Here is a 27,432-nt window from a genome sequence, read left to right on the forward strand (position 1 = left end):
GAGCACCAGAAAATAAAGGGGGGGGGGAAGAAACAGCAGCAAAAGCAACCAGAAAAACAGTAAGCTGCTACTAGAGGCTGGCACACAGCTGACCAACACAGCTGGGGGGGGGGGGGTGTCAGGTTGTGGATTACAACTTCCATAATCCCCCCAACTAACCTTAGCTCTCCTTATCTAACTCCTTGCACAAGGAAAAGGTGGTGGGTAGGTGTATGTGAGAGAAAGAGGGGTGCAGATGGGATACCTATACTCAACTTGGACTATTACTACTACTGCTGTTCAGTCATCAACATCATCGCTTCAATCTCCCTGGGGATACCGATACAAGTTTTGGACCTTCAGTGGTTCAGGTTCTATCCAAGAGCCTAGGAATTGGGAAGCCATTGCTGGATGATGATAATAATGTGCAAAGAGATCTTGTAGCACCTTTGGGACTCACCAAAGCAAAGACATTAGGAGCATGAGCTTTCATAGACTTAAGCCCACAAAAGCTCATGCTACCAATGCTTTCAATTAGTCTCAAAGATGTGGCAAGACCCCTTTGCACACTGATTTTCCAATGGAACATGGCTAGATCTTTGAATGGTAATGGTAATACTATGGTCCCAGTGGCGAGGGGTGCTCTGGGAGCAACAAAACATATGAATGAAATAGCCATAAATAGGCCAACAAGAGCACAATTACAAAAAGCAAGGCCACTTGGCATATGCCATGTTATCTGAGGATATTTCATTGACTCTGCCATTCTTAAGGCAGAACCCAAATCCCTAATGGTCCACAACTGCAGTTGGTAACATCTGGTATTTGCGGGCAAATGAGAACAACAACTTGGTGGCGGTTGTTACTAACTCGACCCCACTTCCTCCGAAGGGTGGCTGGAAATGCTCTTAACCGTCCCACTCAGATGAATGCATGTGATAAGACCTCAGCACCGAGCCCACAAGACGGGTGTTCAACTGAGGAGTTTATTGAAATCCAGTTGGAACTAAAACATGAGAAGCATACACACAAGGGAGAGGGGCTCAAAGTGTGTCCTGGGGAGGGGAGGATGGGGAGAGCAACACCCGCCGGGAGGAAAGAGAGAGGAGGACAGGCATTCCTTTGTAAAAAAAGGTGACCACGAGGGAGGGAAAGAAATTTAAACTCATCTCGGCAGCGCTTCTTGCTCAAAAGAAATCGACGTCTTCTGGGGCGTCCAGGTCTCTGTACTCTACGATCGCGCGGGGGTCCCCTCGGACCATCCTGCGGAGAGATGTGGGAGGTGAACTGGCGATGCCCACCTCTCCCAATGCGTGAAGCCCACTACTCCTCATGAGAAAGAGGAGGAGAAGGAAGCGCAGGGCTGCGACGCAAACCGCCGGGCCCTAGCAGCTGGCTTTCCTTGAGTTGCCAAACCAGGTGTAGGAAGCTGCCAGCAGACAGACAGGAGGGAGTTACAAGCCCTTGTTAAAATCACAGCCAACCCTTTACAGCTCTCTAGAGGCCCATCAAGGATTGATTTGTTTTTGGTAGGCCCTGCCCAGAATTGTGCTCCTACACTAGACAAGATTTCCTTTGGCACACACCTGCCCTGGCACAGGGTTTCCCCATTTAGCCAGCCTATGGGGAACTAGAGCGCTGGCCTTGGCATCACAGCGGGGTAAAATGAGCTGCTGAGGGACCCACTCCTAATACCAGCTGGGAGGGGGTCAATCCACAAAAGGACTGTGACACCTTCCTCTGCTGTAGACCACCAGTGGCACCCATTTACCACCAATAAGGCTGATTTTATAGCAGGGACATAGGTCATTGTTTTGTACTAAACAAAGTCTTGCGGGGTGTGTGTGTGTGTGTGTAAACACAGCCAAGTCCTTCTCAGAACTAGGGGTGTGTGGGAGTATGTACATCCCCACCTTTTTTGTGCCCTCCATTCCCTGAGCCCCTCCCCAAATTCTTCTTTCAGTCCTCCAGGGTGGCAAACGTGCTTCAAACCTCCCTCCTCACACAACAAACCCAAACACTGTCATCGGAAGTGGCATCTGGTTGCCATTTCCTGCCAAAAACGGGAGCTGTGAGATTTGCCTCCTTCTTGCATCATATCTGCCCATCCTGGGCTACTCTCACTCAATCATACCTGTTTTGGGGTTTGTTCAGATATCCTCCCTGCCCCCTGAAAGTGTCGTAGTTCCCTCTGCCAGCCGCATATGGGGCAGGAGCATAAGGGGGTCCGCCTGGGAAGAGACCAACAGAGACAAACATGAGACTTCTGTGCATGGCCAGGGCAGCAGCGTGCCTTTGGTTCTGTCTCCCTTCTTGTCAATTCATAAAGGAGACACATGTCATTAAACTGCTTTTTCCAAAACGTAAGTGCTCCCAGCAAAACAGTAACTCAACACACCCAAATATGTGCCTATTGCTAAGTCTTGATGCGTAACACTTGGCATAAATTAACTCCACTCACTCCAAGCTGAGTTCCACATCATCATCATTTCTGAATCTTTATCTCCAAAGGTAATTCTCAATCTTGCAAATGTCGGTGAAAACATGAACTGAAAAAACAGCACCGACTCAATGTAAAACCCAATTCTGTCTTAAAGAGCCGGCATGGGGTAGCGGTTGGAGTGCTGGACTAGGACTCTGGGGTTTGAAGCCTCTGCTTCGCCACGGGAACCCACAGGGTGGCCTTGCGCAAGTCTCAGCCCCACAGGAATGGCAAAACTTCCTCTTCTGGATCAATGCCTCAGCTTCGGAGGGAACCTCTGAGCTCAGAGGAAGGCAACAGCACTTCTGAAGAAAACTTGCCAAGAAAATCTTACGTTGGTCACTAACAGTCAGTGAACTCGAAGGCACTACAACACACATTCTAAAAGGTCCTTGTCATTCTACGTTTAGAAAAATGCATGCAGAAAGTCACAGCAGCTTCCTCCACATTCCTATCTATTTCACAGGCAAGTAATCTGGCTATATGTTTGAAACCGACAAGCCAAATATTCCTGACAGAAAGGCTTCAAAACTGTCTCCTTCAGAGTAAGCAATCTTTACAGAAGGAAGGGATCCCAGGGGACATCTAGTCCGTTGCCTGGCCAATACAGGATCAGCAAGCCTGACATCCTTGGAGTGTAGAAGAAGCAGAGGCAAGAGGACAGAACATGTCAGATGACCAGGGGAAACTACTTGCTTCCTCAGCCTTTTGCAATGAGAACTTGGAAACATTGTACTTTTTGTACTATAACTCCCAGAATGCCCCACCTGCCATGCCGGCTGGGGGGAATCTAGAGAGGTACAGTCCAAAAAAGGCAATTTCTTTCAAGCTTTTGGTGCTGCTACAGGGGAAACACTTTGACAAATAAAGCGGTTCTGCGGTGCCTTCTTGTGGGGAGGCCTCTCCAGCACTGGAGCCAGAAGACGTACCTCCGTATCCCAGGATTGGGGGTCGGGGCTGTCCATAGGGCATCAAGCCCTGGGGTGCCTGCGGAGGGTAAGGCAACCCTGGGGCCAGGCCTGCAAAGAGAGAACCAAGGCAGTTTAGGCACCGCAATGCGCTCCAACCGAGAGACAAGAAGGCCTGCCAAAATTCCATGCTACAGCTTGGAAAGGAAAGAGAAAGGGTGGGACATAGCCTGGGAACTGGTGTCCATGGTGACCTAATCCTATTCATGGGCATTAAGGCAAAGCCCTACATGGTTTGGGTCTAGGTTACCCACAGGATCACCTCCTCTCATATTATCCACTCTGTGACCTTAGGTTCTTTAGAGACCTTTACTTCAGCCAGGCAGAAGTAGACTGGTAATGCTCAGTCACCCAGAGGACCTTTTTGTCAGCTGCACCCAAACCGTGCAGGAAAGATTCAACAGCTAAACATGCTGCCTGGATTTAAAACAGCATGGTGACAGTTCATGAGATCCAGATCTCTTTTTCTGGGGCACCTCAAATGGCTGGTGGTAATCAGCCACAGAGTTTGGAAAAGCGACTTTTGGGGGACTCCCAATTCCCAGCATCTGGAATTGGGCATCCCTCCCACAAAGTCACTTTTTCAAACTCCCACCTGGAAAATGATCCTCTCAGTGACCCAGTACTCAGAGGGACCCCTCTCTTCGTTCTTCCTTCTCCGCTTACCTTGCCCTGGTATCGGCGGCTGGTTGAGCTTGAGCTCGGGCAGCGCAGGCCTCTTGGCATCCGTGAGGAAGTTGTTGAAAAACGCCACCTCCTTCTTCACCTCCTCAATCTTCTCCGCATGCTTGTTGAAAATATGCTTCCGCACAAACTCAGGACCCTGCCGGTGGGTAAAAAAGAGAGAATCCGGGCCTTTACAAACTTGGCTTGCCTTCCCCGCTTGGCAGAGCCCCTTGGGCCCAAGAAGAAGGGAGCTCTGGGCCCACCTTGAATTTTTTTCCGCTGAGGGGACACAGCCACTTGTCCTTCCCCAGCTCCTGGGTGTTGGATGTGACAAACTTCTCCACCTCTTGTTCGGGGTCTTTCTTGCCCATCTTCTGGGCCTCTTCTTCAGAGAGGGACTCTCGCACACTGAACAAGGGGGTCAGTTTGTCCTCAAACAGCTTCTGCCACTCGGCCACTGAAGGGAAAAGCAGACAGGACAGAGAAACCAGTTAGAGATCAGATTCTGGCTGCAAGCAGGAAAGAAAGCCCTGTGTGCAGAAGGCAAGGAACATGGAGGGCCAAGACTCCAGCCAGTGAGCAAAGGGGCAGACACTCTCTTTTCCAGGTGCTGGATTATGATCCTAGTGAAACTACGACCTAAAGAGCAAGCACAGGCGATCCCCTTTTCTGGAACATATTTATTGAACCAGGACATTCCAAAAAATCCTGTTCACTGAGAGAATGTTCAGTTAATAATGAGCAGAGCGTTATTATCATGAAGCAATGAAGTCTATGAGCTGTTCTTCAATTTAGAGAGATTCCAGTAGCAAGGAGTTTTAAGATCATGCAGAATTATCCCATCTCTGAGCATTCTTTGCTTAAGAAAATTCCATAAAATGCATGGGGTCACCTTAAGGCAACAGGCAACTTGAAGGTATGCGTATGCAACCCACTACCAATCTCCCTCCCCACTTATGAGCACTTGGTATTGAGGGATGAATTCCTGATCCTCAAATAAAGCGGTACTCACTCATCAAAGAGACAAACACTGGCTACTGAGATACTACAAAGCAACAAGGAATAGCCCTAGCTGGACTGGCCCTTTGGCCGGGAAACTGTCAGTAAGAAGCCCCAAATATCCTGCAGCTGGGTGGGCAACTACAGCAGGTCCAGGGGCCAATCCTCTGATTGTGGGACTGCCTGACACAGACTGCCAAAAATGCCAGCAAAACAGAACCAAGGCAAAAGAAGCTGCAAGTCCATTTTTGATATTACAAAAGTTATTTTAAAAAACACTGAGCAGCAGAGAGGTGCCATGCAGCCAATTTTAAAGGAGAAGAAATCCAACCTCTCTCCCTCTCCAAAAAGGCAGTCCAGAGAGTGTGTCAAGCAGGGTCAAGAGAGCCATATGCGCCTTCAGGGTTACATTTTGCCCACTCCCGGCATCACCAGAGTCCAGACATGCTACTTTTCTCTTCTCCCCGAGCCATACCTTCCCGGTGGGTGACACGGTTGGGCGGGATGGGCCCCCGCACATGGATGATGCCGCAGCGGTTGGGCATTTCGTCCTCGTTGAGATACTCGGCAGTGTTGTAATAATCCACAGAGTGGACGATGCGCAGGTATAGGAGGAGTTTGTCCAGCACCTGCCGGGGAGGAGAAAGAAAGAAAGAGGCTGGCAATGATGAGACCCCCAAAGTACACCAGGGGGAATGATAATGATGATCCTCATCTATATCCTGCCTTTCCCTCAATAACAGAATTCATAGCAACTTAGAAATTATTAAAACCAGTACAGATTTAAACAATACAAAAACAGCAATTATATACAGACACAGAGACATGTGTGTGTCAATGCTATTTAATAAAGAACTAAGGAATCTGTAGAGTTCATAAAACCTTCATAAAAAACCCAGAAATTGGCACAGAACAGGAAGATTTTCTACTTGCTGAAGGAAAGAGTGACGAGGGAGCCATCATAGCCTCTTAATGGAAAGAATCTCCATAGCTTGGAGAAGAGAAGGTTAAGAGGTGATATGACGGCTGTTTAAATACTTGAAGGGATGCCATATTGAGGAGGGAGCAAGCTTGTTTTCTGCTGCTCCAGAGACTAGGACACAACGGAGCAATGGATTCAAGCTCCAGGAAAAGAGATTCCACCTCAACATTAGAAGGAACTTCCTGGGAGACTGTAAGGGCTGTTTGACAGTGGAACATTCTGCTTCCTTGGAGTGTAGTGGAGTCGCCTTCCTTAGAGGTCTTTAAGCAGAGGCTGGATGACCATCTGTCAGGGATGCTTTGATTTGGATTCCTGCATGGCAGAATGGGGTTGGACTGGATGGTCTTTGCGGTCTCTTCTATGATTCTATCAAAGTCTGGGAGCAACCACCAAGAAGGCCCTCTCCCCTGTCCTTACCAAATGTGGTGGAGTCAAGGACCCCCCGAGAAAGGCCAGCTTCCCCTTGAGATGACAGGAAAGATGCCACCCTCCCCACTGGCTCCTCCCCAAAAAAAAGCCATCCCCTTTTGCCACAGTCACCTTGACAAGTTTCTCATCTCTCTCCACGGTGATCTCTGCTGGATTCCCTTCTTTGGGGGGCTCTTCAGAAGGCTCCCCGCTTTTGCCCAGCAGCTCCTCCTCTTCGGCACTCACCTCCTCTATCAGGTAGTCAGTGATGTTCTTGAGGATGGGGTTCTGGGAAGGAAGGCTCTGGAGCGGAGGACAGAAAAAGAACGTGTGGTGAACAAGAATGGGATGCATCAAAACAATTCAGTCATCTGGCCCTGAAGGCAAAGGGGCCCATGGAGAGCCCAGTCTGGGCCTATCCTTCCTACAGTTCTCTCGCCAGTTCTGTTAAAAACTGGCGCTCCTGCTTAGCATGCTGGCAGGGGGTAGGCACAGAAATTCTGGAAATATTTGGATTGCAGCTCCCATGATCCATCACCAGTGGGCATTCTGGAGAGAGCTGTTGGGACTTATAGGCCAACCACCCCACAAAAAACCCCAAGAAAACCACACACACGCAAAGAAGAAAAACAAAAAAACAGAAAGTCACAGTTGCCCCGCACCCGCTCTTGATGCTATGCATAGAGCAAACTTGTTTTCTGCTGTTCATAAGAAGAAGAGCAGAACCCAACAAATTCAAGCAAAAAGAATGGACCATACATTAGAAAAGCAATGGTAAAAACCATTCAACAGTCAGACTACCTTGGAAGGTGGCAAACTCTCCTGTCTTGGAGATTTTTAAACAGAATTTAAATTGCCAAATTGAGGGATGCTTTGGCTCAGGATTTGCTGCGCTGGCAGATATCCATGACACCTCTGCTGTCATTTGAAATTCTACACCTTGTTTCAAAGAGACACACTAAACATGAGGAACAATTTCCCGATAGCAAGAGTTGTTCCATAGTGGAGTGGACTAGTACATAGGTGCGCTTGGTGTGGACTCTTCTTCATTAAAATAAGGTTAGAAGGCCATTTCCTATGGGTGCTTTAGCTGTGGATTCTTAGTCTGGATTGGATGCCCCTTGGGGTTCCCCTCCAACTCTTTGATTCTTGGGGTTCCTGAGTCTTTCTACATTACTAATGGTACAATAACTCTGTCAGCCTTCAAGGTGCTGGCAGACTCTCTGTTGTATTTACAATGGAAAGCAGAAGCAATGTGGTGTAGTGGTTTCACTGCTGGGCTAAGATTGCACTAGGCTAGGGTTCAAAGGCCAACTCAGTCATGGAAACTCACTACGTGACCTTGGGCATGTTACACTCGCTCACCCTCAGAGGAAGGCCATGTCCAACCTGCTTAAATAATTTGGAGTTGCTGTAAGTTTGAAATGATTTGACAGCACATGACAACAATGGACAGGGCAGCCCTGCAGACCAGGCAACCTTAAGACAACCCCATCCCACTCCCCCGAGACCGAGAGGCCCCAGGATCCAATTTTCCCTTTGAAGATGTGTTAAAACATCCGAGGCCAAATACGAGATCACTCACTGTGCAGACAGCCCTCTGCCCCTTTCTTCCCACCTAACTGACCGAGAGTTCAGAGGCAGGACGGGCTTCTCCAGCTCCCCACAGCTGTGTGCGGTCGTCCATCGTGTGGATCAGCTTGGCAGCCAGTTTGATGTCATTGCGCAAAATCTGCTTGTGCTGGGTGATGCCGTTGATGTTGCGGACGCGGCGGGTCAGGTCACGGTTCACCCCGGGGCTCAGCTCGCAATCCCGCAGCTGGGAAGAGGAGGCAAGGTGAGTTCAGTACAAGGGTGGAGGGGTCCTTAGGGCTCGGAGGCCGAATCTGACTCTCCAAGGCGGGGGAAGATGGCTGTGCCCTCTTCCAACCCCATCCTAAGGGGCTGAAATGGGAAATGCCCAAGGACTTTTCGTTCCGTCAGCATCTTAAGAAGATATGTTCAGTTGCGCTTGGAGAAAAATTAACCATCTGTTATTGTATGATCAGGAGAGAAATAAAGGAGGACAACTTTGTGGCAACCTGGCATTGGTCAAGGACTGAATGATGAAGATGAATCTCTCATCGACTGGATTTCTGGTATGGCATGGCATGTGCATACCCACATACAAGGAAACTAATAACAGATATTATGTAAGGATGGATGGATGGACAGATAATTTGTAGGTGATTTCATAATATATGTACGTGATTTTAGCTGACAGTCTGTTTTAATTATACTGTCAATTTCAAGGAGAAATGGGTGGTAGGGACTGATTTGCTTGTCATCCATTGCATTCTAAAAAGAATAAATAGAAGTTTTAAAATATTTTAAAGAAGTGAGAGCCACAGAATCTGGAGACTGAATCCAGGTGTCCAGAATAAACAGAACACACCCATGGCCCCTTCCTCCTGTTCTGAAGAGCTTTCAACACAAAAAATGCTGGGATTTTTGGCCTGAACATTTTGCCTTCAGCCCCATCAAGTGCTGGAACGCAATCCCCTAGAAATCTCTCAGAAATGAGGTGGAGGTTTTCAACAATTCAAGGAAGGCATCCTTTCCTTTGCCCACCACACTTGGGAAGCTGGGCTTGCCCCCATTCCTCTTGGCTTTACCCTAATGTTCTGGAGGTCCCAACAGATATCCTTGATGTTGACGCTGCGATCAAAGGTGACCCAACCTCTTCGGAAAAACCTGAAAACAAGAAAAGAAAGTAAGCAGCTAACTTCTGGATATGCTGAATGGCGCGCGCACGCACACATATATACACACACCAGAGTGCTACAATTCTGCATTAGACATGGATCTGCCTTTTGCTCCAAGGCTTGTCATATTTGGCCCTCTTGTTTTATGTACACAACAGCCTTGCAAGGTAGGGCAGGTAGAAAACACAGCAGCTTAACATAGTCTGCTCTGAGTTTAAGAGACATGTTTCAGAAGCTGACAGTTGCCTGTTGCTTGACAATTACATTTTGTATTGCTGGGGATGATGAGGCTTTTCAAAAAGTGTTCTTGTGGTTAACTTAGCAGAGTCTTTTACACAACTGTGCTAGAAATCGCTCCTGGGGTTTGCTAGATGATGAAGAATTTTTCAGGAATAGCAGTGAAGAGTAATCTCGCCAAGACCACCCCTGAAGTATTACATGTTGCTGGGAAGGAGACAGCTCCCCCCCCCCACCCCGGAGAGAGGTGTGAGGGAGCCATTTGGGTCAGCTGTCTGTGTGGACTTGTACCCAGCACCATTTGGCAGCCACTGGGCAGCCAGGAAAAGAAACGCTGGGTAAGGAGTTACTGGTACCTCCTCCTAGTAGAACATCCCAGAAACTGCTTCTGTTGAGGTAGACCCTAATCGCAGTTGCTCAAGAGGATTCTGGGTTAGGTCTACCTCATACTGGCAGGAAAGTACTTCTTGTTGTAACACTGACTGCTGTTCACATGCCTTCAAGCAGACTCTGACCCTATCCTAGAATCCCTGAATCCTAGAACTGGAGGAGACCTCCAGGGCGATCCAGAATCCAACCCCTGCCATGCAGGAATACACAATCAACACCCCGACAGAAAGGCATCCAGGCTCTGGTTAAAACCTTCAAAGGAAACTGCCACCCTCTTCCAGCTCTTACTGTCAGGAAATTCTTCCTAACAATCAGATGAAATCTGTTTTCCTGTACAGTGCACCCTGCGTCATATGCGGCTCCCAGCATATGCTGGAAGCTGCACTGGAAAAAGCAATGGTGCAGGTGCACCACAACACGCTACTGCGGGCACGAGTCCCATTATCTTTAATGAGGCTCGAGCATATGAAAAATTTTCCTTATGCGTGCGGGGGTGGGTGGGGGTTCGGAATAGATCCCCACATAAGGGAAGGGACCACTGTACTTTGAATCCATTGCTCCATGTTTGAGTCTCTGGAGCAGCAGAAAAATAGCTTGCTCCATCCTCAACATGACATCCCTTCAAATATTTAAACAGGGCTATCATATCACATCTTAACTTTCTCTTCTCCATGCTAAACATCCCCAGCTCCCTAAGTTGCTCCTCATAGGACATGGTTTCCAGATCCTAGGATTTTCTTGACCAGGTTTATTATTCAGAGGAGATTTCTCACTATTGTCTTCATTTCAGGCTGTTGAGAGAAGAGTGTGACTTGTGCAGGTTACTACGGCTGTACAGATTCCAATTCTGGACCCTGTCTTGAACACTTAAATCAGGCACCACATTGACTTTAAAGATACAGTTATCGCCCCCCCTCAGGTTTTCTTAGCATGATTGCTCCAGAGGTTTGTCACTATTGCCTTCCTCTGAAGCGGAGAGCAGACTGGGACTTGCCCAAGTGAGTCACCCAGCGGGTTTCTGTGGCTAAGCAGGAACCCTGGTCTCTCTCAAACCACTGCACCACACTGGCTCTATAACATATATCTTTAGGTAGTCAAACAGATGGAAAAGTGGGAATGGGGTAGTGGACATTACCTCCTTTCTGGCTGGGGATCTGATAGAGCCACTCTCATAAAGCCAGGGTACCTTTTGCAGAGCTGAAGGAAGAAAGGACGGCAGTCAGAGCTAGGTGGTCAAAGTACAGAGAGGAAATCCATCCAGGTTATCCCGCTGCCTCTCCTCTCCCACCCACATGGAGTAAATGCTCAGCAAGACAGCCTTCTCACCATTAGAAACCTCTGGACCTTAACTACACATCCCAGTTTTACCTGCCACTAACCATGGTGGGAATCTTGGTGTTTTGAGGCAAGACTATCTACTCTGAACTCTTGGCAGGGGTGCCATGGAAAGAGGGGCATTCCTTCCCATGCTTCCCTGCTGGTGGAGTGTCTCCAGAAGTCCATGAGACCCTATGCCCCCAACTGTGTCTGTTTTTCTATGACCAATGAGATTTGGGTCCAGATTTTGGTTACAGAGAGAGGCCAGAAGGGCACCAGCCACATCAAACCGTCCCTACCCTGCTTGAACTCACCGCCACAATCTCAGCCTGGGAAATGTTGGGGGCGATGTTGCGCACAAAGAGAGAGCAGGTCTTGTGGAGGGGGCGCGGCTTGGGCTCCCCATCTTTCTCCTTGGCCTTGGGAGATTCCTCACCCTCTTTAGTGGCAGCGTTCTCCTCTTTAGGCTTTTCATCTGTGGGTCAAAAACAGACAGCAAAGAACTCAGAGCAAGACCGCTTCCAAGTAGGTCCCATTTCTGGGCGACTCCAGAGTCAAAACAGCCGACGAATAGGAGCTGGAAATTGTGCAGCCCTTCCGATGTGGTTGCACTGCAGCCCCAGCATGCCTCATTATTGGCTATATTCTGGCTTGAGGGTATTGCGAGTCAAAACCCTAAAATACCTGGGGGCAACATGATTCCCATCCTGGCTATAGAGCCCCACCACATCTCCCAAACCTTCAGGACCCCCACCAAACTGGAGATGTGGGATGAAAAAATTCCCTCTCTCTCCATTCATCCATAGTGGCTTGGGTGCTATCAACTGTGTTAAGAGAAACTAAATATAGGATATGAATAGCTTATTCTTGTATGACATGGGTGAGCAACTGTATTGTTTTTTCAGTAGTGAGCTACTTTGAGTCCCAATTTTGGGGGAAAAGTGGGATGCAAAAAATAACAGTAACAAGGGCCTGGACAAATTTCATTCTGGTCCTCAAGAGTCCTATGGGACACCCCATTCCACAGCAACCCTAAATACTTCTGTTTGTTTCTGCAGTCCTTCTCAAAATGGCAAGAGGAAGTAATGTTGCATCATATTCCGTTGCCTTTTTGAGGGGGACTGCAGTGGAAAATGGAGATATTTGGACTGCTTGTGGCACCTACACACCTTTATGTGGCAACTACAGACCTTCTTTGTCGTCCTCTTCTGGGCGGCCACTTTCTGATTCAGAGTCTGACTCGGAAACGCTGCCTTCGTCGTAGCTGTCATCCCCGCTGTGTTTCCTCTTGCGTTTGTGGCTGGTCTGTGGGCCCAAAGAGAGTCATGGCCATCAGCCACTTCCATTCCTAATCTGACAGCCTTTCACCCCCAACTCCTGTTGCTCCCTGGCCTGAATTCTCCATTATTACTCCCCCTTTCAAAAAGAAATCCACACACTGCTGAAATTCACAATTCACGCCTCTGGCATCTGGGGCATACTGGTTCCCAAATCTTTTTTTGACAAAGGGATTTCCACCTTCCAACTTGTAAGAGGCTTGCCATCACAGGACAGAAACTGCAGCATTGATCAACATTTTCTATTGTGTGCAGCCCGGCTGAATCTGCTATAAGACACAGATCTGCTATTTTGTTTAGTAATTAAATTCATGCCTCCAAAATTACATTATAGACAAAGCATGAGGCCCCTGACCAAAGACAAATCAATGACATGTGGGGCCAAGTCCCCAATGGAGTTGCAAAAACTGCATGGGGCAGAAGAAAGGAAGGTCCCTGGGCAGGTCTTTCGATTTTGAAGGAAATCAGGCAAACTACAGTATGCAAACACAGTTATACATGAGTTTGCATCCACTGAGGTCATGGAACAGCTCCTAATGTTGAGCCATGATGCTGGCAAGGATTAGAAAACCTCTCTGCCTAGTGATGGAGGACACATCCTCCATACTGGCCTTTAACCTGAATCTGCACAGCTCTCCACATACCTATGGCTTCATTTTCATAATCTGTTTGTAAAACAAGCTGCAGACTTCCTTCTCACATGACTTTTTAAAAGAAAGCGCCTGGAATGTCCAGAGATGTTGTTGAGGAGTAATCATTAAGCTCTCACATCCATCCCATAAGCATGCTTTCTATCTTTAAGGAATGTATAATACAGTAGTAACTGGGAATTTACTAGTTAATTGAGCAGGCCTCAATTAACTAGCAAGTAAGAACAACATGGTATTCAGTAGTAGCAGTTTCTCAAGGTAATCGTGCCAGGTTGTGCACATGCTGTAGGGACAGATCAGAATGTTTCCCTCTTAGGATGCCTGGGAACCTCTTCTTTTGTTAGGATGGGATGAATCCTCCCATCCCAATCCTGGAAAAAGATATTTAAAGATCAGGAAAAATCAGATTCTCTGCTGTACTCTGCTAGTACTTTGTGGCAGTTCTCATGGGGACTCTGGTGAAGAGCAGCAAGATCTCAAATAGGGAGAGTGATTTGAAAGGAGACCAAATGGGAGAAGTGCTGGAAATCTCACACAAGTGCTCTACCTTTTTTGCTTCTTTCTCTGGCTCTTCCTTCTTCTCTGCTTGCTTCTCCTCCTCTTCCGAAGCTTTCTTAGCGTTATCCTCTCCGGTCTCTTCATCACTGGTCTAGGAGAGAGAAGAAGAACATCAGAGACTAAGAAGAGGCCCAAACAGTCTCCAGCTCCCCATTAGTAACTTCTGCTCAAGTTAGAGCAGTTATCAAGGCACGGCAGAGGGCAAGTTCACAATGTGTGTCTGATATTCACCACTGCTCCTATGGTTGTGCTTAGGCTCACCAGAGGTGATGCCATGACTCTGGCCAATTTCCAGCTTGCCTCCATATTTTTAGGTTTTGTGGCGCTCAGGAGACTTAAAAGTGCTGCATTTACATGGGGGACTTTTAGCCAGGTTTTTCCCCACCTGGGTGGAAATCAGTGCAATTGTTTTTAAATGGGGAGGTGGAATGGGTCCCACAAAAGCTGTGGTTCAGTGGCCACACACAGCCTGCAGGCCACACTTTCCCCACCCGCGAGTCACAGCCATGCAGCCAAAGCTTCACCTTCTTGGCCTCCTCTTTCTTGTCATCCTTCTCTGTGCTTTTGCGGTCCGTCTCTGAGAGATGGCCCTCCTCTTTCTTCGCCAACTCGGCCTTCTCTTGCCGCTCCTCTTCCTCCTCTTGATCCAAGATTTTCAAGTCATTCTCGGTCCCTCCTTCCATCTTAATGACAGCTGCAGGAAGACAAAAACGCAGAGCTGGTTTTGAACTGGAGACTCTTAAGAGCTGGAAGGTGCTGTAAGGGCTATCTAGTCTAACCTCCTGCCATGCAGGAATCCACAAGGAGAGCGTAAAATAAATACAATTTCTTTTGTGAAGTCGAAGGCTTTCATGGCCGGCATCCATCGTTTTTTGTGGGGTTTGCAGGCTATGTGGCCATCTTCTAGAAGAGTTTATTCCTGAAGTTTCACCAGCATCTGTGGCTGGCATCTTCAAAGAAACAGGGTGGGAAATATGCCAGCCATAGATGCTGGCAAAACATCAGGAATAAACTCTTCTAGAACATAGGCACATAGCCCAAAAAACCCCACAAAAACTATACAATTTATTTTATTTTGGTTTATTATATTTATTTGTATCCCAGCTTTACCCCAATATGTGACCCAAGACAGTTTACAACACAAGTTGAAACAGAATACAATTAAAATAAGGCAAAGTACAAAGATTTTTAAAAAACAAAGTTATGTTAAACACTGATTTGCAACAATTTTTAAATGCATTAAAATATAACAATGGTTTTTTTAAATATAGCACATCCTCACACAAAAACCCCTTCTACAACTACAGCTAGTTTTAAGTCAAAGGCCTGTCTAAATTGTTTTAAATGCCTGCTGGTGGAAAGAGAGCAAAAGAGGGAAGCCAACGGAGGAGCCTCATGGAGGAGGAGCGAGCGCCACAGCCTTGTCATGCCCAACATTTAAAGAAAAATCAATCAAAAACCCATACTGTGTTGATACCTTTATTGGGCCAACTGGAAGGTGCACAAATAATTGTCCCACCTTTCAAAGCCTGCTGGTTTCTTCAGCAGGCAGAGATGGTTAAAAAAAGGAGTTCAAGAGATGGTTAAAAGAGGAGACCTCACAACTTCTCCAGGCAATTGGTCACTGCCAAACTGCTCTCACTTGCAAGACATTCCTTCTAATTTTCAATCAAAATCTACTCTCCTGTAATTTAAAACCACTAGACTCAGTCCTATCCTCTGGGACAGAGGAAAACAAACCTTTCCTCTCCTCTCTGGCAGCCCTGGAAGTATTGCAAGAGGGCAATCCTGCCACCCCCAGTTTTTATTTTACTAGGCTAAACAACTTATCTATATTCTTTTCAAAATGAGGTGCCCAGAACTGAACGCAGGACTCCAGGTGAGGCCTAACCAGCGAAGAATATAGTAGGACTATTATTTCCCTTGACTTGGAAACTAAGCTATTCTATTAATGCAGGCTGATTTATTATTATTTATTATTTATTTATGGTATCTATACCTCACCCTTCAGCCCTAAATGGCTCTCAGGGCGGCTTACAATTATTATTTTTAATCAGACAGTTCCCTGCCCTCAGGCTTACAATCTAAAAAACACGAAACAAAAGGAGATGGGAATGATGGAGGGAAAGGGGATGAGGTCCAGTGGTTCTTTTCTCCCTCTGAGGCCTGGACCAAGGCAGATGGATTGGAGGGAGGGCTCTTCTTCTTCAGGCTAGCCCTGGTGGAGCTGGGCCTGACTGTTTAAATCAATTTGAAGCAAGAGGAATAATTTACACTGACCACAAGCATGTCAGGCAATTCAACCACTTGAAATAAGTTAAAACATGCAAATATAAAGCCATGCACCCTAAGCAGAAATCTAGGTGGCAACTCCCCTTTCACATTTCACGGTCAACCCAAACTTACCGGCATCCAGGACTTTGATGATGGCGGTGGCTTTGTCGATGTCCAGCTGCAAGCCCTCAAACCAGCCATTGTCCATGAGGTACAGGAAGACATTGAGGCGGTTTTGAAGAGCGTTGTGGGCGTCCTGCTTCCTCCTGCCAGCTTCGTCCGGGTGATACTTGGACCGGAACCTGAATGGAACCCAAATGATCAGGGATGGGAGTAGGGGGGAAGGTGAGGAGGAAGACACACACAGAGAAAAGGAAGGGAAGAGGGAGACGCACGTTAGCCCCCAACGTACAGGCGTCAGGGACGGGGAGCACTGCCCTTCGGTCACTAACTCACACATGCAAAGCATGGGAAGATGGGAGAAAATCCAGGAGCCATCAGTTTTTTCTGATGGCAAGGAATAAGAGGGAACTTTGGGGAGGGCCTGAGTAACTTTTGGCAAAAAAGGACTAGCTGCTGGCTGGGGCAGAGGCAAACTATGAGGGTCGGGAAAGGTTTACCAGTAAGGCAAAGGTCTATCTCTCTGGGGCAGCCTGAAGCCCCTCTCACCACTCAGAGGTCTGCTGCCACTTTTAGGCTCAGGAAGGCAGGATGTTGAGTGGCATTAAGTTGGCCAAGAGAGGGATGGGGGAAAGAGCAATGTTTTCCATTAGCTTCTCACTGGAAGTCTTTCCTAGCTGGCTGGGAACGGGGGCAGTGGGAGCAGACTGAGTCCATGGGCACTTTTCTAGCTGGAAGATCTCAATGCCAGAGTTTCCTCCTAAGGAATCCTGAGGTTTCCAGTTGAGGGAGGGGTGCTTATCATTGGGCCCAAAAAGACAGGCCAAAATAAAGCTGCTTCGGGTCACTTTGGAGGTATGCTGTTTAAATGATACACACATCTTAAAAGACCAGAAGCTGCGCCAAAGCTGCGCTCCAGTTGTTAGGGCTGGAGGGTGGCTTTGGCACGGCTTCCAGCCTCTTAGGATGCATGCAACATTTAAATAGCATACCTCCAAAGTGACCCGAAGCAGCTTTATTTTGGCCTGTCTGTTCAGGCCCATTCTCACACAGAGGGCTCTTCTAGTGCCTCCCCAAACTACAAATGCCAGCCTTGGCTGCTAAATTGGGATCATACTGCTGTAACTAGGCAGTGTGAAAAGGTCCTAACTCAGAAATGGCCCAAACCATTGTGGGGAGAGGATTCATAAAGGGTTGCTGCCTTCTCCTCCCTCATGACCACTTATCTGCTTGTCAATCCACAATATCCCTGGTCAGTTTTGAACAGAACCTCATCCTCTTCTCAGGCCTCGCTCCAGTTATCTCCTGGCATTCTCCCATACTCTGTGGTTTCTGTGAACTCACTCTCTTATCCTGAATCTTCCTCCCCACAAGCTCACCTGGTTGTGTCCTACTGTGTGGTAGAACTGACACCTAATGTGGCACATCAGGTGTCCATTCTACCACACTGCCCCCTGCCAAAGCCTTTGCAGAGGCCCACCAGCTCCCCCCTGCCCCCCTAAAAACACTGAATCCCCCCCCTCACCCCTGGTCTCACCTCTCCTGCCCTCCTCAACCTGAGCAGCACCCACAGCTCCTCAGGGCTCAGCAAGGGGTGCCTATCCTGTCCATATGCTCCACAGTATGCTGCTGGTGCTATACAGACACAAAGGGATGTTTAACAGAAGTTTCACTGGACAAAAGCTCAGCCTGCCCCCATATGTCCCACCTTGGCCAAGGAACTGCTATGGAGGGCTAGCCACACAGAATCCAAGACACTGCTGGCACCTCTCTGGAAGACAGGTGGTCATTTCTGACCCCTCTCCCTCCAGCTTTTCTGCAATGGCACCACTCCCTTGGGACACAAGATGGCTGCTGGCAGGGTACAGTTTTTAAAAGCAGTATCAACTGGGGAAAGCAGTTAAAAAGGGACAGGTGGAAGTCAACACAACCAAATCCAAAGCACACTTTCTTCTATATCTTTTTTTTTTACCTTGCAAATACAAAGATAAGCGCTTAGACTTTATTAATTTTCTCTCATGTCTGATTTAAGAAGACAGAACACGTCATACATACACTGAGGGGAGTCACACTCGGAGCCTTCCAAGCGAAGAGAGTTTTCTTCAGTGGATTTTAAGAAAAAGGAAAAACAAAAACCACACCTGGGTTTATCAAGATTGGACCCTCTCTCTCGCGTGCTGGGCCGCAGGACTTTGGAAGAAAAATAAATAAAAGCGTGTAAGGAGCCATGCGCCTGCGGATCCCTGGCACTGCCTACATCCTGCCAAGGCACACTCAGCTAGTCACTGCATTGTGCACAGTGAACACCCTGACTGTCTAAGCTATGATGGAAAAAGAAAAAAAAAGCCAGCAGAGAGAGAGGAAGAAAAAATATTCAAAATGTTTGGCTTAAATATGGATTCTCCAGGCTGAGGACGGATGGTTTTTGGAAGTCTCCTGTGAGAGGTTCTTGGGAGGAGGGGAGAAAAGGCCAGGTTATTTACAGTTAACATCCAGAACAAAAAAAAAGCAAATCCCAAAAACTGTAACGGAAATTAAAACGGCTAAAAATGAAAAGTGGAGGGGAACAACCATTTCAGCTGTACCCAATGGCACAGCCTTCCCCAACCGGGTCCCGTGGACCAAATGCGTTGGACTATAAAAGCAAGCTGACAGAGCAGACATGGGAGTTGTAGTCCAAGGCACTGGGAGGCTCCTGGTTGGGGGAGGCTGCAATAAGAGAGGGAAAAGCCTCCTCCACGCTTCTTGTGGCTCCCTTCTGCTCTGCTGCAAAGGCCCATTCATCCCATGTAGACACAACCCTTCTCCCCATTCTGCCAATTAATCTTCTTTCCTGGCTCCTCCGCCCCTCCTGGCCCTGAGACCAAATGATCAGGACAGCAGGGCAGGGAGGGGAACCAAGTGGCTGGAAACACAGGTCCACACTCCAGGGCAGCTAAGCACAGTTTTGGAAGCTGGGATGCCAAACGCATCAGATGACTGGCACTGAAAAACTGGTTCATTTTCCAGCCGAGAGCATACCGCTCGCTCCTGATGCTCTTGGGTGGAAGCCTCCTCTTTCTGAACATCAGTATTACTAGCTAGGGCCCTTAAAGCACCTTTTGCCAGTGAGCGGATGGACAGCTAGAGGCTCAATGGAACAAGAAGGCATCTCTGGTGGAGTTTTACCTGCAAATCAGTTGCCCACATAACATACTTTTTGTATGCTGAACAGACCAATGAACTGAACAGAAGCGAAAGGGGTTTTCTCACTCTGAACAGCTGGTGTGTTTTACCCTTCTTGATAGTGAAATACTGTATACATTCATGTACAGGTCAAGAAATTTTAGTCTCATAATTGACCCAAAAAAACCTGGATGGACTTATGCATGGGTCTATGTAAGTATTGTACTTTAACTCTCTTTTTTTAAAAGAACCATCTGCCCTGGAAGCACTGACCCTCCATCTATTCTCTCATCCATCCAGCCTTTGGAGTGAGCACAAACAGTTATGCCTGCTGGGATTTTGTAAGTTCTTTGGCATTGTTTTCCTTTGCTTCCTTCTTTAGATCCTTTGTTATATGTCCCTACGTTTTACTCTCGGCATATGCATGGGTCATATCAATCCATAATTTAGGACCCAAAACGTGCCCTCAATTTATACATGAGGTCGACTTATTGTCGAGTATATACAATAAGGTTTCAACAGCCCTGAACACCAGGCACCAAAATCCTAGCACCAAAATGGTCTGAGATTTGGGATGGGCAAAAATTTGAAAGCTAAAAAAATTAAAAAACTGTAAACTTATGTAGCTCTGAAGCAGTAATCTGGGATAATTTATGTTCTAAAAGCATGCAGTATTCAGTCTCATCAAATGAGGAGCAAAGTAATTATATCCATTAGGATAAACAAGCAACTGGGAAATGACAAACTCTTTGTGCTCACTGGTGGGAATCTGCATGTAAGAGAGAAGTGAAAGCTAAGATGGGTGCCTTTGGTGACTGAAGTGTTAGAACTGGGACTACTAGACACCCCAGTTAACCTCACTGGGCAGCATTTCTGCATTGTTTCTCCCTTCCACCTTCATGCCCTTCCCATGATCTCTCCTTGTGTGCTTCAGAATTCAGCTTAGCTCCCTGACTTCATGTTTCTCCTGCAACATTTCCCTTTACCTCAAATTCCTTGATTACCTCCATTACTGCTCACACACAGTGTTACCTGTTCATGTTTTCTTGACCTGGGGACCATAACTGTTCAGTTTCCTTTCTCATATTTCTAACAGAACTCTCCCATTTACTAAATGAATAATTGAATCTCACCAGGGAGGAATCATAAGCCAGTAGGCTACTCTAAGGGTCCGCCTCAGGCCAGCTTTTGCTGCCAAGGAGCCTTAACAATGTCACTGTGGCAAAGATTTTCTTTTCCTGTGGGGTCTGTGGGTGGGTGGCACAGTTCAGCTTCAAGAGAAATAGGTGCAATTCTTACCAATCTAGATACTAAGCTATGGATCTCTTTGCCCGCATCCTGAATTTCACAGGGACACAATGTGAAAATCTAGCAATTCTAATGAGCTACACCTATTTAAAAAACCAATGAAGACCATGAGGTGGCACACTTTTCTACTGAAGAAGTGACAAAATGATACCTGAACAATTTATCAAATTCTGTAAAAAAAATATTTCCCACCCCAAGGGCTTCCATCCAGGTACAGCCATAAATGCACCCCCCCTCGCTGTCATTGACCAAGCCCCTTCCTTTCCCCAGTGGTCCAGGACACGGCAGCCCAGCCCACGAGAGACGTACCACTCTTCATCCTTGTGGGCCAGGAAGAAGTCCTGCATCTGCTGTCGCCGGAAATCCAGCTTGTAGTCATTGTAGCGCTTGACCGCTTCAGTCTCATCGATGGAATCATCCAAAGACAGGAGAAACTCCTTGAAACTCTTCATCACGGGAGGAGCGATGCCCAGGTCCACCTCTGCAATGTGCCCCAACCTGGAGGAGGAGAAGGAAGAAACATGGCTGTAGTTTTGCACTTTTCACGTACCCAAGACATGTCTGCATAACGTGTCCAACTGCACAGTAACTAGCTGCAATTATTTTATTCAATATATACATTTTACTTATTTGATAAATAAAACAAATGTATTTATCTTATGTATTTATTTATAATTTCTGCTTTGTACTCCCAATGGTTTCTACACTGACTGACAAGCTAAGAGGATTGCAAGCAGCCAACTAAAACCCTGCTAGATCTATATAACACAGCAGAGAAATAAAAAGCCCAGAACAGTACAGTCAGAAAAGGCAGCATCTGCCAATGTCAAAAGGGCATCTTAAAAAAGCAAACATGGGGGGGGGGGGGGAGGGGGGGATAACCTGAAAAAAATAGAGCACTTGTGGAGCTCTCCACTTGTGGGTCCACCCCAAGGCCTGAGCAACAGCATACAAAAAATGTTCATGAAAATTTAAATGTTATTCAAGGAACTGGGGCCGAACTGTAGACAGTCAAGAATAAGCTTGTACAAGCTTTTTTTATTTTATCTGCTCCATAAAACACAAGCTTTTGTGTAGTGCATTGATTTACTGTATATGCTGGACTTGGACTCTTGGGAGACCAGGCCTCAAATCTCCAATCAGCTATAGAAACCCAATGAATGACAGATTTGGGCAAGTCACAGTCTCTCAGCCTCAAGAGGAAGGCAACTGGTGGCAAACCTCCTCAGAATAAATCTGACAAAGAAATCCCCATGATATATTTGCCTTAGAGCTACCATAAATCAGAAAAGGTCACAGAACACAGCAGAAAAGACAAAAGTGTTTGCAGCCACTTGCTCTGGGACAGGCTAAAGCCTGAGCTTAAGAAAGCCAGCATTTAAGCTCCCTTCATAGTTCCCAGCTCTTTGGGCAGAGGAGGTGGAAGGCTGGCCTGGGAGAGCAGGAGACAGGGCTTACCTGGCTTGGATCGGCAAGATGTGATGCTGCGTCACGTGCATCTCTGGGTGAGCCCAAGGCTGGGGAGGTCCGTAGGTGGGGCCAGTGGAGACCCCCGTGTAGGGCATCTCGTACCCAGTGTGGTAAGGGTCTGCCGTGTGCTCGTCCCTGCAGAGACGGCACCAAAGCAAACTATCAATAACCCCAAGGCAACTGGGAGGGAGCCAGGAAATGGAGCAAGGTACCAACCAAACCTTGGAAAAGTTATCATTTGTTTGTTTTTCAACTGCCCAAATTCCCCATGCTGGTTTGAGATTCTAGGGGAGAGCTGTGGCCCCCAAAAAGTAACTAATTCAAGTTTTTGTACTGATCCTGATTTCTGGAGCATGTGATGTGGGTAAATGAAGTGGGGTCAGGGACACTGACTGGAAAATCTACAAATCACAGTTCACTCCAGAAAATGCACTCCTGCAGGATGGACCCATGGCCATTTTGATGAACAACTTCAGAAAAACTGAGTTCACAAAAACATGCAACATGCTACTGTTCAGAGGCTGAACTTATTTACATTTCAGAGCAGCTGCTGGGGGCAAACGAGAGGTAATAGATGCACCCATTCTGCTCTGTTTGAAAGCTTCCCTGGATCAGATGCTAGAATCCTGGAAATGAGATAGGCATCACAGCGCATGTCACTTGGGAAAAGATGGGAGCTAGAGCTCAGTTTGTTTAGAGAGTAGCAAACTGAGAAAGGCTGATTTAAACCAGAGATGTGGCATGCACAACCAGAAACCCAGGAACAACCTGGTGCAGAGTGAGCAGCAGAAACATGGAGAAGATAAAACTGGTGACTGACCAGTCTCGCCGCATACGTTTCTGCGGAGGGCTCAGCTTGTGGCGAGGTGGAGAGAACCGTTCTCGCCGGTTCCGATCATAATCACGGTATTCGCCTCTGCTCCGACGTTCTCGACCCCTGTCCCACTCCCTGAAAGTAAGAAATACAGAACTAGTAAGAAGCATAATGAGAATCAGTGGGATGCAGTGGCTTGAGTGTAGGACAGGTCTCTAGGAGACCAGGATACCACACTCTCTCAGCCTTGCAGGAAGGCCATGGCAAATTTCCCAGAAGTCAGAGTAACTTGCCAGCACATAACAACAACAGAAAGCGTTATCTGTTACTGGATTTTCCCTGAAGCAGACAAGGCAGCAGTCACTGAAGCTGAATGCTGGAGGGAGGGATGTTTCCTTATACTCTGCATGAAGCAAATAGAGGTACCTGAGACAACCATTTATTAAGCATTTCATTTCTTCTTTACCTCATTGCTATTGCACTCCTAACACAGGGACCAAAGGTAGCTCACATGATCAGAAAACAGATATGGCTCAAGATACAGCAACATTTAATACTACTGTGTTAATGTTAATAATTAATATTATTGTATATAATTAACATTAATACACACAATAATTAACGCTATTCAGAGGACTGAGGCGCTCAACAGCAACTGAAATAAAAACAACAGCAAAGAGAAATACAGGTTGTTTTTTGCCATCAAGTCAGGTTTGACTTATGAGAGACCTGCAAGAGCCCCCTGGTCACCCTCAGGTCTTGCAAAGTCAGTGCAGCAGCTGAGGCTTCCTTGATGGCAGTCCGTCTATCTGTCACACAGTCCCTCTTGTCCTACTGTCTTCTGCTCTACTGAGGACTACTGCCTTTCCCAGTGAGTCATGCCATCTCACGATATTTCCAAAAGAGCAGAGGCTCAGTTTAGTCATCTTGGCTCCTAGTGGGAGTTCAGGCTTGACTTGCTCTCAGGCCCATTCATTTGTGCATTATTCTCCCTCTCTTAAAAAGCCACTTCCTTGACATGCAGCTGTCAAAGTCAACCTAAACAAAAAGATCTTTCCCTTGGGGTTCCCTTAAAAAAGCATTTCCACAGTTTGGAGCCAAGAAGGCCCTGGCCCTGTCTAGTGTCCCCACTAAACACACCAATAAAAAGTTCTGTTTACACAACTATGAAAAGCAAAGAGTCAGAGTCTGTATAGACTGGTCATTAAGGATGGCATGGGGACAGAGTCAGGGTGTGGCATCCACACGACGCACACCCCAACTCTGTACCCAGGTTGGCATGATGCTGCGCACAGCACCACATGGTGGGTGGTGTCATGGCACTCCTCTGGCGCTGCGTGTAGATGACGCTTCTCCAAAGGAGTGCCGAAAACCTGTGGTGCTGATGATTATGGCACGCTTTTTTGTGGCTCCTTTTGGCACCGTGAAAAGGCAAGATTGGGGCCATGGCAGGCGGTTGCCACAGCTCCAATCTAATGTTAAAAGGGGCAGTCTCTACAGCCCTATAGTTCCCATTTAAATACTGGAAAATGCAGGCTCAGAGGGCTTCCCTCCAAAGCTACACAGGAAGCCTGCAGGGGTCTTTTAATAATAATAATAATAATAATAATAATAATAATATGTTTTATTTATAAACCGCTATTCCACATAGATCATAGCGGTGTACAAGAAAATTATAAAACAGTAGAAGAAAAATCTACAATTAAGATACACTGTATCTTCAGGCTAGCCCCTGATGACATTTTAGGGTCCAGACTAATCCTTTCTATACCCCCAATATAGTTTAAGCTTCACCTGTCGCTCCAGTCATCTCGCCGTCTGTCATCCCGTTCCCGAGAGCGATCGTAGTCACTCCTCTCCCGCCGGAATTTATCCCTGCACCTGCGGTCATACTCATCGTCGCTGTCGGCCATTGCACTGGGAAGTTACTGTCTGCAGAACAGAGAACAAGCAGGAGATGGTAAAGCTCTGACATTCAGCATGGCTGTCTTCGGAGGGTTGCGTCTGAACCAGGACAACTAAGCTTGGACAGTTAAAGGGAAGCAGAAAAATAAGTGTGTGGATGTTAGTGGTGGGATGGTGTTCAGCAGCTATGAGGTATATCTGCACCAATGATCTGGGAAACAAAGTTATGAGATCCTGGTAGCTAAATCATAGAGCCATAGAATTGGAAGACAACCCCATTCTGCCATGCAGGAACTCTCAATCAAAGCATCACTGGGAGAGATGGCCATCCAGCCTCTGCTTAAAGACCTCCAAAGAAGGAGACTCCATGACATTCCAAGGCTGCGTCTTTCACTGTCAAACAGCCCTTACTGTCTGAAAGTTCTTCTTAATGTTGAGCTGGAATCTCTTTTCCTGGAGCTTGCATCCATTGCTCCATTGTGTCCTTTTCTCTGGAGCAGCAGAAAACATGCTCTCTCCATCCTCAATGTGACATCCCTTCCAATATTTAAACAGGGCTATCACATCCTCTCTTAACTGTCTCTTCTCCAGGCTAAACATCCCCAGCTCCCTAAGTTGTTCCTCATAAGGCTTCATATAGTTTCCAGACTCTTCACCATTTTGGTGGAATCTCTTTTCCTCTCATTTGAATCCATTGCTCCATTGCAGGGGTAGGCAACCTGCGGCCCGTGGGCCGGATGCGGCCCGGCCAGGCCTTGGGACCGGCCCCAGCCCAGTCCTGCCGCCGATTGCCGCCGGGGCCTTTGGCCTCTCGCACGCAGGGGCAACTGTCTACAGACGCCTCAGAAACATGCATTTATATTGACATTTATTTAAAAATCAGCAAATTTTGTTGCGTGTCCTCCACTTTTTAAAAACAAAAGTGTCCTCCATTTGAAAATGTTGTCCTACATTTGTCCCGGTTTATTTATTTATTTAATTTTTTTTAAAATGATGTAATTATTTATTTTTTGGCTTCGGCCCCCCAGTTGTCTGAGGGACAGCAACCCGGCCCCCGGCTCAAAAGGGTTGCCTACCCCTGCTCCATTGGGTCCTATTCTCTGGAGGAGCAGAAAACAAGCTTGCTCCCTCCTCAACATGGCCTCCGTTCAACTATTTGAACAGGGCTCTCATCATATCACCTCTTCTCCAAGCAAGATGGTCTCCCTTATAAACCATGGAGAACCAGGGCATTTTCAAACCCTGGACGCTTGACTCCGTGGATAAGAAGTCCGTGGATAAGGAGGGCCGGCTGCATATATATATTCCACTCAGAGATAGGTGTGTGTATTATAGTCATATCTTCTACTCGATTCACAGATATATACATATATTCCTATGTCCTTTTAGAACAGAAGAGAAGCTTTCTTTTGATCCGCCTCTCTGAGGACCGAGGCGGCTTGCAATGCAGCAAAATACACCACGAAAACGCTTGTCTTTAAGTCTTCCTGGCTCAAGGCTATGGAATTCTGGGAGGTGGAGTTTGTTATGGGGTCCACAACAAACTCTGCTCTGGGCCCACAACAAACTCCAACTCCCAGAATCCCACAGTCTTGAGCCAAGACAAAGAGTCAAAGCGGCGCCAAACCGGCTTAATTCTCCAATCTGGATGCAGCCTCAGTCCCCCAAAGAGACTCACCGCCTCCGCCGCCGCTTCTCTCTGGCTCCGGTTCCCTTCAGCGGCGGGAGAAGGCAGCCCCAGCCACCCGCTGCCGCGCGCCTTCTCCCTCGCCTTCGCGCCCCGCACCGGAACTTCCGGTCCTGGCCAAACACTTCCTGTGCTTTCCCTTAGCGTTATCTCGGAGGTAGAGCCGTGAGCGGAGAGGGGACTTCCGGTGACGCTCTAGGACGACGCGGCCATAGAGGAGAGGAGGCCCAGCGCGGCGGAGGAAGGTGAGGGCTTTGGACGCTCCACAATTCCCTGCTCTATGGTTCCAAAGCGCAGCGGCGGAAGGAGAAGGATCATAGAGATCCCCGTGAAGGGCTAGAGGGCCTCGTACTTCCGTTTCCGCTTTTTCACTCTGAAAGGACAAGGGGCAGCTGTAGAGATAGGAAAATGGTAGAGGCCTGTCTGTTCAACGACTCATGAGCGAGGATCAGGAAAACTGCGATAGTATAATAAACTGCAGCTATAATAATCAATGCAGAGAAACAGAAGACACTATTATTATTATTATTACCTGTAATTTTAATTGATTTTAATTTTAATTAATTTAGTTTAATTAATTCTTATAACTAATTCTTTTAATTAATTTTAATTAACTTCCCTGTAATTTTAGTTCATTTTTATTTTGATTAATTAATTAAATTAATTCTGTTTAATTACTTAACTTTAATTAATTTCCCTGTAATTTTAATTGATTTTAATTTGTATTATGGCATTAATTCGTATTAATTAATTATTATTTAATACTTATTAATCAATTTACTTAATTAATTTTAATTAATATCCCCTGTAATTAAATTCCTGCATTCTCCTTGTACTTTGTAGATTTATTTTCTTCTTGTAAGCACACTGGAAGTATGTTGCACTGTATTAAATCAAATAAAATTGGTTTTATATATATATATATATATATATATATATATCGTTGTGTGTCTTCAAGTCCTTTCCTATGGC

At 46.9% G+C, this 27,432-nt stretch overlaps 1 protein-coding gene across 3 annotated transcripts; it reads right to left on the reverse strand.

Moving 5' to 3' along the window:
* Positions 1-944: 944 nt before the first annotated feature.
* On the reverse strand, positions 945-26,595 carry SRRT (serrate, RNA effector molecule). Of its 3 annotated transcripts, XM_089481114.1 has the most exons (20): positions 26,452-26,595; positions 24,663-24,800; positions 22,875-23,003; positions 22,043-22,189; positions 20,894-21,082; positions 16,124-16,293; positions 14,242-14,411; positions 13,707-13,808; positions 12,363-12,477; positions 11,487-11,647; positions 10,991-11,052; positions 9,139-9,217; positions 8,112-8,303; positions 6,617-6,787; positions 5,570-5,723; positions 4,359-4,552; positions 4,096-4,252; positions 3,391-3,480; positions 2,114-2,210; positions 945-1,242 (listed from the first exon to the last, which is right to left on the reverse strand). In XM_089481114.1, the coding sequence occupies exons 2-20, from the start codon at positions 24,779-24,781 to the stop codon at positions 1,167-1,169; spliced, it is 2,574 nt and encodes an 857-aa protein (XP_089337240.1). In that variant the 5' UTR covers positions 24,782-24,800; positions 26,452-26,595; the 3' UTR covers positions 945-1,166. The 3 variants fall into 3 exon arrangements, with proteins under 3 accessions (XP_089337240.1, XP_089337241.1, XP_089337242.1); XM_089481115.1 differs by lacking the exon at positions 3,391-3,480; XM_089481116.1 differs by lacking the exon at positions 22,043-22,189 and having other exon boundaries at positions 26,452-26,594.
* Between the last annotated feature and the right edge of the window lie 837 nt (positions 26,596-27,432).

The sequence above is a fragment of the Sceloporus occidentalis genome, unplaced genomic scaffold (assembly GCF_023333645.1).
Source record: "Sceloporus occidentalis isolate IW3139 unplaced genomic scaffold, rSceOcc1.0.p SCAF_14, whole genome shotgun sequence".
Taxonomy (NCBI): domain Eukaryota; kingdom Metazoa; phylum Chordata; class Lepidosauria; order Squamata; family Phrynosomatidae; genus Sceloporus; species Sceloporus occidentalis.

What these genes read in the sequence shown, in the direction of transcription:
- SRRT (XM_089481114.1), bottom strand. Translation starts at nt 24,781, where the DNA reads ATGGCCGACAGCGACGATGAGTATGACCGCAGGTGCAGGGATAAATTC. An exon ending in CCGTGTCACCCACCGGGAAG is followed by an intron (nt 4,553 to 5,569) that starts GTATGGCTCGGG and finishes TTTTCCCTTCAG; the next exon opens with TGGCCGAGTGGCAGAAGCTG. An exon ending in TCAGCGGAAAAAAATTCAAG is followed by an intron (nt 4,253 to 4,358) that starts GTGGGCCCAGAG and finishes ACCCACCGGCAG; the next exon opens with GGTCCTGAGTTTGTGCGGAA.